General features: G+C 33.8%; 1 protein-coding gene across 5 annotated transcripts in view; it reads right to left on the minus strand.

Annotated features, from left to right (window-relative positions):
* Positions 1 to 13,743, minus strand: part of DYNC2H1 (dynein cytoplasmic 2 heavy chain 1) — a 354,596-nt gene that overhangs the window by 254,132 nt on the left and 86,721 nt on the right. For all 5 annotated transcript variants that reach the window (XM_031653015.1, XM_031653014.1, XM_031653012.1 and 2 more), the window contains 4 exons: positions 10,341 to 10,454; positions 9,097 to 9,239; positions 4,708 to 4,792; positions 2,420 to 2,574 (listed from right to left, as the gene is read on the minus strand). In XM_031653015.1, coding sequence (XP_031508875.1) covers positions 2,420 to 2,574; positions 4,708 to 4,792; positions 9,097 to 9,239; positions 10,341 to 10,454 — 497 coding nt within the window. The remainder of the gene's footprint in view (positions 1 to 2,419; positions 2,575 to 4,707; positions 4,793 to 9,096; positions 9,240 to 10,340; positions 10,455 to 13,743) is intronic.

Genomic DNA, 13,743 nt, shown 5'->3' on the forward strand with positions numbered 1-13,743 from the left:
CATTCTTCACATAAATTTTTTTTTAAAAATCAAAAAATTTGTTTGGAACCACAAAAGAGCCTGAATAGCCAAAGCAATCCTGAGCAAAAAGAACAAAGATAGAGGCATCGCACTACCTGACTCCAAAATATACTACAAAGCTACAGTAACCAAAATGGGATGGTATTGATATAAAACATGCACACAGACCAATGGAACAGAATAAAGAACCCAGAAATAAATTCATGTATTTACAGTCCACAGATTTTCAACAAAGGAACGAGAAAATATATTAGGAAAAGGACACTATTCATTAAATGGTGGTGGGAAAATTGGATATCCATATGCAAAAGAATGAAACTAGACCTCCCTCTGTCATCATACACAAAAATCAATTCAAAATGGATTAAAGACTTAAACAAAAGACCTGGAACTATACAACTTGTAGAATAAAACATTGAGGAAATGCTCCAGGATATTGGTTTAGGCAAAAATTTTATGGTTAAGATCTCAAAAGCATAGGCAACAAAAATGAAAATAGAAAAATGAGACTAAAGTAAAAAGCTTCTTCACAGCAAAGGAAACATTTAACAGAGTGAAGAAACAACCTGTTAAATGGGAGAAAATATTTGCAAACTGTTCATTTGACAAGAGGCTTAACATGTAGAATATACAAGAAATTCAAACAACTGAACAACAACAACAACAAAGAATTCCATTAAAAAGTAGGCAAAGGATCTGAATAGATTTTTTTTAAAAAGACACACAAATGGCCAACAAGTATATGAAAAATTGTTCAACATCACTAATCACCCTTTGATCATTACACATTCTTGCATGAATCAAAATATCACATGTACCCCATAAATATCAATAAAATTATCAATATCTATAAAATTTTAAAAAGTAAATACATAAGACTTGAAAAAAAGCATCACAGAAAAGCTAAACAGATAAATACATATTTGATAGTTTAAACACTGAACTTAATAAAAAATACTTTTTACCATTACATTAGATGGGAGAGAAAATAGCAAGAAAGGAATAACTCACTAAACCTTTTCTAATTTCAGTCTCACTGACAGGGAAAAAGGACTCGAGTCACTCTTTTTTATACTAGACATGACCTAATTTTGTTTATCTAATATTCACTTTTCTTGTAAGAGACTGCCTGACATATGGTTCTGGTGGGCTGTCATTCACTTGCCTTACCTGCATTTTGGGTGGGCATTTGACCCTGGCCTGGCCATTGATGGTACCCCATCCTACTATTTAAACAACAGAATAATGAACCCAGGGATATACATGAAAAAAATTCTTTATCTTCTATCGTGTTTTTGTCACCTAACAAATCAGAAGATTTGGGGAAAGAGTAACGGCAAAAAAGGAATCTAACTAATATTTATTGAGCACCCAACATAAAGTACAGGTAATAAGCTAGGTTATTTCCATATGAATTTATGAATTTTATCTAATATACTCACATACAACTACCATTGACCCAATTAAGCTGCAAAACAGTAAGTTAAAGTAATTTATCCAAAGTACCATAGAGAACTAAATCAGGAAATCAATCCTCCCAAAAGCCTGTATAGTTAGTACCTTAATATAAATGAAAGTGAATCAGTAGAAATGATAAAGATAATTATGTCAATTAAGATGGAGCCTACTTTATTACCCTAACAAAGGGAAACTAGAATTTCAGAAAGGAAATGTTCTCTAACAACTTCAGAGGCTGACATTCTAATGTCACATTTAAGTTAAAGCTCTATAATTAGAGAAATACAGAAAGAAAACTGTTCAGAATGTACTAAGTGACATGGATGAAAACATTACTTTATAAAATATAATTTTAATTTTAAAGGTTATTACAAAGTATAATCTTGGCTATTATGTTTTAATTAATAACAGGGTTTTCTTTTTTATTATTATTTTATTTTACTTTGCCGTAAGTTATTGGGGTACAGGTGGCATTTGGTTACATAAGTTCTTTAGTGGTGAATTGTGAGATACTGATACACCCATCACCAGAGCAGTATACACTGCATCATATTTGTTGCCTTTTATCCCTCCCCACCCCACTCTTCCCCCAAGTCCCCAAAGTCCATTGTATCATTCTTATGCCGAAGAAAAGTTTTCTTAATTTCTAAAAATGTTTTCATGTGAAAGAGACTCTTAAAGAGAGTACCATAAGCTATCAAAAACCCATAAATGCCAACCAGTGAAGAAAAGAAATAACCATTGAATTAAAAAAAAAATACAAATCATTACTAAAACCTAGAGGGCAACATAGGTACGAAAGTGAGACTGTTTTCCAAGGCTTTTAATACAGTACATTTATTAATACCAGATATATGCCACTCGCAACATAATATTGCAATTTACAAAACTCTTGTTTCCTATATATAGATAAAATAATTCAAGATTACCAATACTATACCTGCAAATGACTTTGTCTTTTTAATAATTCCTTTTTCTTGCTGCTACTAATGGCAGAATACACATGCAAAAAGGTCATATATCGGCTTGGTGTAGCACCATATGCTTTACAAGATTCATGGATTAATAAAAATGATTTTAGAAAATCAGGATCAACTAGAAAAAAATAGAAAATAAAAATAACTTATTATATGCATGACTCATTAAAAATAAGAGAAAATATCCTAATGATAGTTATTTTATACAAGATACTTCCATGCTATATAATTATAAATATGAGATAGCATCTTTGCTTAAAGATGCACAAAAGACAACTATTCACAGCTCCCATCTTCTTAGGAATTTTGAATTCTCTAGTTTTAGTAGCATCTATTCATCTACTGTTATATATTTCCCCTGAACATCTTTATTGTTGCAAGAAAAATAAATTTACATGTTGTCATAATACATAAATTAATTGGGACTATATAACAAATGTACAGTAATCCAAAAGTGAGCTAAATACAATCTGCTGAACAGAAAAGCAATATACAAAATACCTATCCACTCCCATTTGATACAGGGAGAAACAAGACTTCAAATGCCAAAAAGTTAAGAATAAGTTCACATTAGATTCAATATATCCATGATCAAACACATCATATTCCTCTCACTGACACAATTTGCATCTGTATTCCCAGCCCCCGTGAATGAAATCAATTTGTAATGAATATTCCAAGACAGAACCCCAAGAAACATCCTTGACTCTCCTTCTTCTTGTGTGCCACAGCCATTACGTAATCATCAAGTCTCATTGAGATTACCTCCTAATATCCACCAAGTCCATTCCTTCCTCCATTCTTATTACCTCTTCTTTGGTTTAGGCCTTCATCTTGTCTCTCTTAGATTACTACAACAAACTTCTAAAATGATGTAATTGATTTTGGTTTCTCCTATTACAAATCTATTTTCTAATAACTGAAAAAAGGGATATATAAAGATATTTCCGGCTGGGCGTGGTGGCTCACGCCCGTAATCCCAGCACTTTGGGAGGCGGAGGCGGGCGGATCACGAGGTCAGGAGATCGAGACCATCCTGGCTAACACGGTGAAGCCCCGTCTTTACTAAAAATACATTAAAAAAATTAGCCGGGCGTGGTGGCGGGCGGCTGAGGTCCCAGCTACTCGGGAGGCTGAGGAGGGAGAATGGTGTGAACCCGGGAGGCGGAGCTTGCGGTGAGTGGAGATTGTGCCACTGCACTCCAGCCTGGGGTAAAGAGGGAGACTCTGTCTCAAAAAAAAAAAAAAAAAAAGACATTTCTGCTTCTAAAACAAAACTCTGGTTAAATCTCCTTTTAAATCTCTCAATTAAGACCTATCACCTGCAAGTTAGAATCCAAATTCCTTAGCATAATGCAGAACGCTCTTCATTACCTGACCATGATAACCTTTTCCTCACTCTTCATCTAGTACTTATTTATACATCTTATGTTTCAGCCCTTTAGGCTGTTTATAGTTTCATAAAATGCCCATCTCACTTCTCCAAACCTTTCCCATGCTACTCACTCTAACCAGAATGACTTTCTCAAACTGCCTGTCTGGACAATGTCTATTTCCTATGATATCTGCTAAAGTTTTACTTTCCAATGTATTTCATATAAACTTCTACCATCACTTATCTTGCTATATCAGAGATTTATGTTTATATATAACATAATTCTCACTATCACTGGACTATGAGCTACTAAGTGATCTCTAATATCCAGCCCAGTACATAGTATAAAACGAGTTCAATAAATATTTGATTATTAGATGCTTAAATAAACAAGTGAATAAGCTATGGTATAAAGACCACAATCAAAACTGATTTGAAGAGAAAATAATGAGAATATTATAGTTAAGAAAAGATTAAGTCCATACTCACAGAACGTCATAAAACTTTTTCATATATAAGTTATAGAGTTCTGTGCCATATCTAAGTGATAAGCAAATATGAAAAGTCTAGGGGGCTTGCCAAAGACTCTAAACAATTTAAGTAGGTCCTTCAAATCACTCAGGTAAGAAAAATAATTTTTAAATGTGTTGAACTCACACAGTAGATATTCTGTTGGATTCTATGTTAAATGACATAACCTTAATTTAAAAATAAAAAGGGCTTCAAAATTTTGTTTGCATCAGAAGAAATCTAATTTTGCTACATTTAGCATTATTTAAATTTATAATCATGAATCTTTAATGAAACTGTAACATTAAAAAAGGCAATTATTTCATAAATAAAAACCAGATAAAACTGATTTCATCAAAATACTACCTGAATTTTTTTTCTTTTCTTCTTTTCGTTTTTTGTCATTGTATTTTTCTTCACCACCTGTTTCACTGAGTAACATTTCAGGTATCTAAAACATAAAAAGCAAATCACTGTGAAAAAGTTTAAGTTCCATATCAGAAGTTAAAAACCTTTAACACAAAAGAAGTCAGTATTGATTGTACTTTTCTTTTAGGATTCATTCCAGACTAAGAGAAAAAAAAAATACAGAAATATTTAGAAGAAATGATTTCCTAAACATCATTTTGACACATATCAACCATTAACTGATTGCAAATTAATGGCACATTGGGAAAAGCTCACTTGAAATGGTGAGACTATATGAAATGAAGGAAATTACAATTTGGATTAAATTAGAAAATAATCACAATGCCATTTAAAAACATACAGTAATAAAAATATTTTATTTGGCATAAAACTAGTAAAATGCCTTCATGGCATAGTAGGGTAGCAAGGATTCTTAGCTTTTTCAAATAAAAACTAAAAGTAAATAAAAATAATTTTATAATCAATTTCATAACTGATCATTCTAAAAATATATTCTTAGTATGACTGAAATTTTGCCATTATTATAAATAAGCAAATACAGTTTCATAGCAGATATCATTATCATTAAAGATAACCTTATAAAAATGCTACTTTAGAATATACAAAAGACAGTTTAGATTCCCGAAAAAAATTAAAGTAACATTTTGAAATTTTAAATTAAGCCAAATAGCTTGAATTTCTTTCACCTGATAGAGCTGACATTACCAGCAAGAGGAAACACAAGTGATCCAGCTAATTAGGTCGAAAAATCATTTTTTAAATTTCTCAGACTGAAAAAAAACTGTAAGCCAAAAGAATGTACCATAATTCTTGCGACAGAGTATGCCTTCACTGATTTCTGACAAAACACTTAAACCTATGTGAGAATATTTTAAACTTATATTTTTAAATCAACATTACTCTGTTTCTTTGGGAACTCATTTTCTTTAAAATGGTCTATCCTCAAACAATATCCTGCATTAGCAGTCTGTCTGCCTGATTTGCCTCGTTCCTTCCCTTGAAGTAAAAATGGTACTTTTTAAAGAGCTGAATGGGCATAGTAAGCCTATTAATTTGCTTTATTTTCATCTATTACATATTCTGAGATATTTCATATATTAACATATTCATAACATAATATATAACACATATTAACATTTTCATACAGTAACATATCCAAAATGGATGGATCCTATCAACCCCTTCAAACTAACTTTCAATTGCTTCTAGTTGCTTATTAAATAAGATTCAAAGTCATGGCACTTAAACGCTTTCCCTCCTTATCTGTCCCTGATATTTCCCACTACAGTGTACCACATACCCTGTGTAGCAGCCACATGAACTCTCTATTTCCAGGCACACCGTGCAATATCATGTCCTTGAACCACTGGGCCTGCAAGTGAGGCAGTGCCCTCTTGCACTTCATAACTACTTCAAAACCATCCTCACTAAGCTCGCTAAATTTAGTTTTCATACTATCAGGCTAAAGTAACCACTAACCCTCCTTGCTGCAGGCATCTACCAGTCCAATCATTTCTTCACTCCAGAAATAATTTTAGCTCTTGGCTCACTTTCACTCTTTCCAACACAATCCTTGTCTTACCTTCTTAATTATTCCCAATTTCAATATCCATTATAGATAATCACTCTAATATCCTCACCTCTCAATTCCTTGAGCACCTCTTCTCCTCTTAGACACCACACTTTTTTTGTCAGCCACTCACCTACACAGTCAAATCCTGAGATTTTGTAATTATCACTAAGTGAAACCCTTCCATAATCTCACTTTCAAACATCCCATTCTTCTATCGCTACACTCCTGTCTTCCCAGCTTACTCCCTCCCAGTATCAAAATCCTGAAACTCCACTGAAACCTACTATCTACGGATTTGACCACCTCTTCACTGTCATCGACCATCTTCCTATCCTAATTTACCACCTTACCAACTTAAATTCCATGATAAATCAAAATAATTATATTCTTATAAATATTCTCAACTCTCTTGCCTTCAATTGTTTTGTCATACTCAAGTAGCAAAGTCCCAATTCTGGTAAAATCTAAGTCACCACCTACTCAAGTTGTGCACCCATAAGTGCACCTATGGCTTGAGAAAAAAAAAACACAACTACATTGTTTGGCCTCTATTGAACTCCATGATCACTAACCTCAAGTGAATCCTATCATACTCCATTCTCCTAATCCTTTCCCTCTTTCATTCTCCCAAACTACTATTTTGCATGTCTTCTTGTGTCTCTTTAAGCCTCCAAAACCTTCTCCCTCATTCTTTCCCTCAGCGGATAATCTTCCTATTTCGCTAAGAAAATAGAAACAATTAGAAAAGAGTCTCCCAAACTTTCCAGTACCACACCTGCCCACCTACCCAGATCTATCCCCTACTATTCTGCTTTTTTTCCTGTTATAGCAAATGATTCCTCCATTCTCATAGGAAAGGCCAATCCTTAATTCTTCCATTTGTACACTAGATCCATTTGTTGTGCACTTACTCAATGATATTATTCTAGCAATTTTTCCCTGTTTTGCATCACATAATTTTTGCTTCCCTATTAAGTCATTCTCAACAGCATATTAACATGTTATACTGTGTCCCATCTTTAAAAAAAAAAAAATACAGGCCCAGCATTGACATGCTATCTTCTTTTGGTTTCTAAAATATAATGTTTGTCTGGTTTTCTTATTTCCCTAGCAGCTTCTTCTCAGTTTCCATTGGTTCTTCCTCTTCATCTCCCCAGTTTCTTAATGTTGAAATGTCCCAGGGTTCAGTCTTGGATCGCTGCTCTCTTTTGTTTATTCTCACTCCCTTGGTGATATCATTCATTCTTATAGCTTTAAATACCACCTGCACTCTGATAATTCCTCAAATTTTTTTCTGTATGCCTGACCCTGGAGCTCCAGGCTTATATATCCAAATGCCTTCTCAGACTTATAACTTCAGTGTCTGGTATCTCATATTTAACACATCTAAAACTCAAGGCCTCACAGTCTCCTCTTAATATGTTCTTCTCCCAGTCTCCTCTGTCTCAAATGATGGTCATTTCATCCTTCTAGTTGCTCCAGCCAAAATACTCAGAAGTATCATTGACTCCTCACTTTCTATTACACCTGATTACAATCTGTCAACAAATCCTGTTGTTTCTACTGCAAAATATATCCAGAATACAACCACTTCTCACCACCTTACCACTACATCCTTAGCCCAACCTACCCTCTTCTCTCTGGATTACTGCAATCATTTGTAACTGCTCCATCCATTGCCCTCTATAGTCTACTTTCAACACAGAAACTACAGTAATCCCATTAAAAAATGAGTCAGAATATTTCTGTTTGAAAGCATTCAAAAGTAAGTTAGTTCTCAGGAAAAGCTGAAATCCTATACACTGTAGTAGCTTACAAAGCCCCACCCTAACTGGTTTCCTCTTAGTTCTCTGACATCATCTTCAGCAACTCTCCCCTCAATCACTCTGCTCCAGGTGAAGTGGCCTCTTACTGATCCTCAAAATCATCAGACAAGATCTCTACCCAGGATCTTCACCTAGAAAGCTTTCTCCGCAGATATACCTGAGAATAATGTAAACATCATGAGGGTAGGGATCTCTATCTGGTTTTTTTTCCTCTGCTATGTCATCAACATACATAGAACAGTGGTATATACTAAGCACCCAATAATGACTTCTTAATGAATGCCTCTTATTCATGTGGCCTCCTCAAGCTAAAATATCCTTCAGTAACTAAAATATTACCTCATCTGTAAACCATGTCTTTTATCTCAAATTACACTCCTTAATCTGAATCATAATAGGCATTAAACTATACTTCTCTTATAGAAAAATAAAGAAATTAGTGATTAAGGATATGAGTATCATTTAAAGAAACAATGTTGAAAATTATTACTTATTCAAATGAAGTAAAATAAGAGGCTTCCAGTTAAGGTAGTGTTATGAGTTCACACTTTAACTCATCCTGCTCCAAACACATAGCATAGCGATGATATTTTTTAAGGATTTAAAAATTCTTTGTTAAATACTTGCTATGATTTTTTTTTAAATCTAGGACAGCCTATAATAGGTTAGTTAATTAAAGCCATAACATTTTAAAGCATAGTTGTCTCTGTGGTTCTTAATTAAGAACATGATCCTCAATCTAAAATTCTATATTCAACTAAATTATGATGCAAGAGTAAGAAGAAAATAGAGACATTTCCAAACATAAGAGATGTTCGGTGCCATAATTAAGATGATGTTATAACCAACACCAAAGAGAAGTTGTGAAAATCAACAACTTCAAAAATAAAATGTGCTTTTAAAATTTTTAATATTTGTTAAACTTACTTTCTTCATACTGCTATCAGACCAACCCTCCATCCACAACACCTGGCATTTCTTATGCAAAGCTGGATTACTCTCACAGTTTATCATGAAGTTTGAATTTGCAGAATCCATTATCAAGACAATATGCAAGTTTTGCTGAATTCCTAAGAAATATATAAAAAATTATATTGATGGAAAATTACAAGAATAATAATAGAATCAGGCAATCTATATGTGGTCCGGGTTAAAGAGATCAAAATTTTCTCAAATGAAATAGTAGGAGCTGTTTTTAAAAATGAGCACAATATAAAACAATATTATGGTATGATTTTCATTTTAGTTAAAAGAACACTTATAAATTTGTATATGTGCATGTTAAGAAAAAAGACTCGGAAAAATGTCCATGAAAAATGTAAGTGTCATAATGTCTGGGTGGTGTGATTATTGCCTCATTTTTCACTTATTTCAATTTTGGATTTCTACACTGCATATAAAACTGTTTCTATATGAATGAAAGGCTAGTTTTTTAAAACTATGAAGTCTGGCACAATCTAAATAGTTCAATAGTTCTTTAAGACAGGAGGTACTAAAGCAGCAATAATTTCACCACATGAAACGAAGGAGGCAAGGTAAATATTCCAAAGAACATTACCATACTTTCGTCATTCCTGTTTGCTAAAATTTTGCTAAGGTATTGATATGGTTTGGCTCTATGTCCCTACCCCAATCTCATTTTGTAGCTCCCATAATCCCCACATGTTGTGGGAGGAACCTGGTGGGAGATGACTGAATCATGGAGGGGGGCAGGTCTTTCCCATGCTGTTCTCATGATAGTGAATGGCTCTCATGAGACCTCGTGGTTTTAAAAACGGGAGTTTCTCTGCACAAGCCCTCTCTTTGCTTGCTGCCATCCATGTAAGATATGACTTGCTCCTCCTTGCCTTCCACCGTGATTGTGACACCTCACCAGCCATGTAGAACTGTGCGTCCAATAAACCCCTTTCTTTTGTAAATTGCCCAGTGTCAGGTAAGTCTTTATTAGTAGTGTAAAAACAGACTAATACAGGTGTTTTTATTATAGGCTAGCCTATCAGTAGTTATGTGTTACTTTCTAAAAACTCCAGAAAAAAGAAAAAGGTATAAAGTATCAAATGAACCCAAGATTTAAGATACTTTTGCAATCTAATGAGAAAATAAGGCAAATTAAATGGTATATATTTCATATGAACCAGTTTGATGTGACTAATGAATTCTATGTCGCTTACTATATGTGAAGTAATTGAAGACTGGTCCGAAAAAACCATCTTGTGAAGCTTGATCTTTAAGTGGTAACAGCAAAGGCTCCAATTCTTCAAGAGTATAGAGTCCAGGAACTTCACCTACAGAAAAATATTAGACTAATTCAAAACATTTTAATAAATAATACTTTTTCAATTTTTATATTTAAAAATCTGCTCTTATTCAATCTTTCTTTCCAAAAATATACAAATCTTATTACCTCTATGTGACTCACAAATCTTTATCTATAGCCTTCATTTGATAAAATTCAAACACCTAAGCAAACCACTCAAAATAGTCATCATCTAGCCATCTGTCTACCTTTACAGGTTATTTTTCCATCTTCCTCCATAAGACCTTGTATTCTAGCCTCAATAAACTTGTGTTCCATAAATATAACAAAATATTCTGTCCTCTTGGAATGTATACCTATGGTTATCCTCTGCCCCTTATCTTCCCAATAAGTTTTTATCCTTCAAGATGCTACCTCCCTAACTGTTAAGCCCATGAACCTTTTTTGACTACCCATTAGCTAATTAAACACTCTTTCTCTTTCACATACTATTCAAGTATATCACTTTTTAGCACTTATCACATCATTTAATAATGAATTACTTCCTTCTCATCTCCAATTAGACTCTAACTTTCTAAGGACAAATATTTGATAATGTTCAACATTTAACCTTAGAATATTCTTACCTAGGTATCTAGAACAAAAATATGTTTTACATAAATGAATGAATGAACAGATGAACTTGTACTAGAAATCAGAAGAACTGGTCCGTGGCCTGCTTCTATGCATGCCAAATCATGACGATGAATAGAATGATGAAAGGCAAATCCAAGTTGATTAAGACTACAACTTTAGTCTTAGAGACAGATTTAAAGATAGATGGCATGGAGCACATCCTGTTCACTTCTACAAATTATAATAGTATTTAAAACTTGGCCCTGCATATAAGAGGCATTTAATAAATATTTGTTAAGCCAGTAGGTTTACAATTCACAAGAAACTGTAACATTAAGTGAAAAGTCCTTTGCTACATATCCAAAGTAATGTATTCATATAGGGCCCATCAGTCTGATCCCTACTTTTCTTGAGGTTCAACTAAGAGGCACCAGACCACTCCCACCCCACAAGCTTGTGCATACTTGAACACATACACACATAAATCTGCATGATACGTTTTTCTTTAAATTTTAGACATACCAAGATATTTTTGATTCCTTAAATTTAGCAAACAATGCCAACTCTACCTATATATTATATATATTAGGAAATAAGAATTTGAAATAGAAAAAAGACACAAAGCCTACTGAAGACTTCCTCTGAAAATAAAATGCCAAAATCTGACTTGTCATTTTTACCATTATATTTTGATCATAAATGCCAATTTGTTCTAAAATAATGATTATTGGGTTAGTGCTTATCCGAATGTTTGCTTTCAAAAAGAAAAAAGAAAAAAAAAAAGATCTGTGTTTCTGGTCTCTTGTCAGCCAAAACGAACAATGTCTCCATCTAGTGACAGCTGAAGCGATATGCAGGAATGCGTTCCTTAAATATCAAAAGATGTTCATTAAAGCGGCCACGAACGCTGTAAGTCCACTCAAGTACTTACCACTTTCACTAAGCCATTATCCCTCAACTCTTTCATAGAAATGGATCTACCACTTGTCTAATCAGAGCATCCTGGTCTCTATTTCTCATCTGGGCACTAATATTTAGATATCACATATTATAAACTAAATGTTTTCTTTAACCAAAGTTGTTAAATTCTGAAGAAAATTTCTCCTCAGAGCAGTAGCATGATACAAAGGAAGTATTTACGAAAAACTGAGTTGAAAATGAGTTCAGATAACTTTGTCCTTTGATCCCACAGTGATACCGCCCATACGACTGAAACTAGTTTTTAAGGTTTATTTTTTACTTCAATAACAAAACACTCTTGATCCAGGTTTAAAACTAAGCTACTTCCTCCCAATCACTGACAGTGATTACTCATAGAAAGATTCTAACAAATTTAATAAATTCTTAAAAAAAAAAAAAAGGAAGAAATACAGGAATTCACAAGTATCCTCCCCAGGAAAACACCAAAAAGGTCAGGTAACACCACAGACAACAGGAGAGTACCACAGTTTGCTGCGGACAGAGCCACGGCAGAAGAGTAGCAACAGTTCTTAGTTCAGGTTGCAGGGACTCAATTAGGGAGTCACAATAGCCAAATGATACTCCCACCCTACCCCAGAGATTTTAATTTAATGGGCTTAGGGTAGTAGCAAAGAATTTGTTTTTAGTTGTTGTTGTTGTTGCTTTTAATTATCCAAGTGATTCTGTGTGCAATTAGGGGTGAGAAATGCTGAGGAATATAAATGGACAGTGCTTCATGTTATATCTCAGAGGAAAAACAAGACTTTAAACCATAGAAATCTTGAAAACAAAACAATAAATATCTCTACAATCCATAGAATTCCAGATACATAGAGAGCCCACTTAGCCATAAATTTCTAGAGAGTATTTGTATTAAGATAGTCCTCTTTCAAGTGGTATTTTTCTATTATATAGATGCATACTTAAAGTACTTATTAGTTCCTTTTTTTCTTACAAATAATTTTAATTTCTTCTTTTAAAAAACAAGATTACTGGCTCACACCTGTAATCCCAGCACTTTGGGAGGCCAAGGCAGGAGAATCGCCTGAAGTCAGGAGTTCCAGATCAGCCTGGCCAACATGGTGAAACCCTGTCCCTACTAAAATTACAAAAATTCGCCGGGTGTGGTGGTGCATGTCTGTAATCCCAGCTACTCAAGTGGCTGAGGCAGGAGTATCACTTGAACCTGGGAGGGGGAGGTTGCAGTGAGCCGAGATCGTGTCACTGCACTCCAGCCTGGCGACAGAGCAAGACTCTGTCTCTAAATAAATAAATAAATAAATAAATAAATAATATTACTTATTACTTGATTTGTAATATCCAACTGAAGAAGGAGAATGTGCATTTTTCCAGGTTAATGAATGCAGCTATATTCCAGACACATGAAATGTGGGCACTAATGTGTAGAATTATGTGGAATTTCATATATCTGGAGTATATGTATATTCATATATCCATACTAAGGCCATACTATTATATAGTTATACAACCATGCCACTACTGATAGGAAGGTTCTATCAAATGTTTGTGATAATAAATTATACTACCTATTTTCTTGCATACTAGTTCTTTCATTTCTGTGGGTTAAATTCCTACAGATAATAGAATGGTACATCAAAGAGTATGGCACAGCTTTTAATAAGTCCTAGCTGATAATTCTCCCAAAGGTTATACCAAATAATAACCCAGCAAAAGTATACGTAAGAGTCAATTTTTCTGAATATTCACCAATACTCTAACAA

The sequence above is a fragment of the Papio anubis genome, chromosome 12, assembly GCF_008728515.1.
Source record: "Papio anubis isolate 15944 chromosome 12, Panubis1.0, whole genome shotgun sequence".
In the NCBI taxonomy this organism is placed as follows: Eukaryota; Metazoa; Chordata; class Mammalia; order Primates; family Cercopithecidae; genus Papio; species Papio anubis.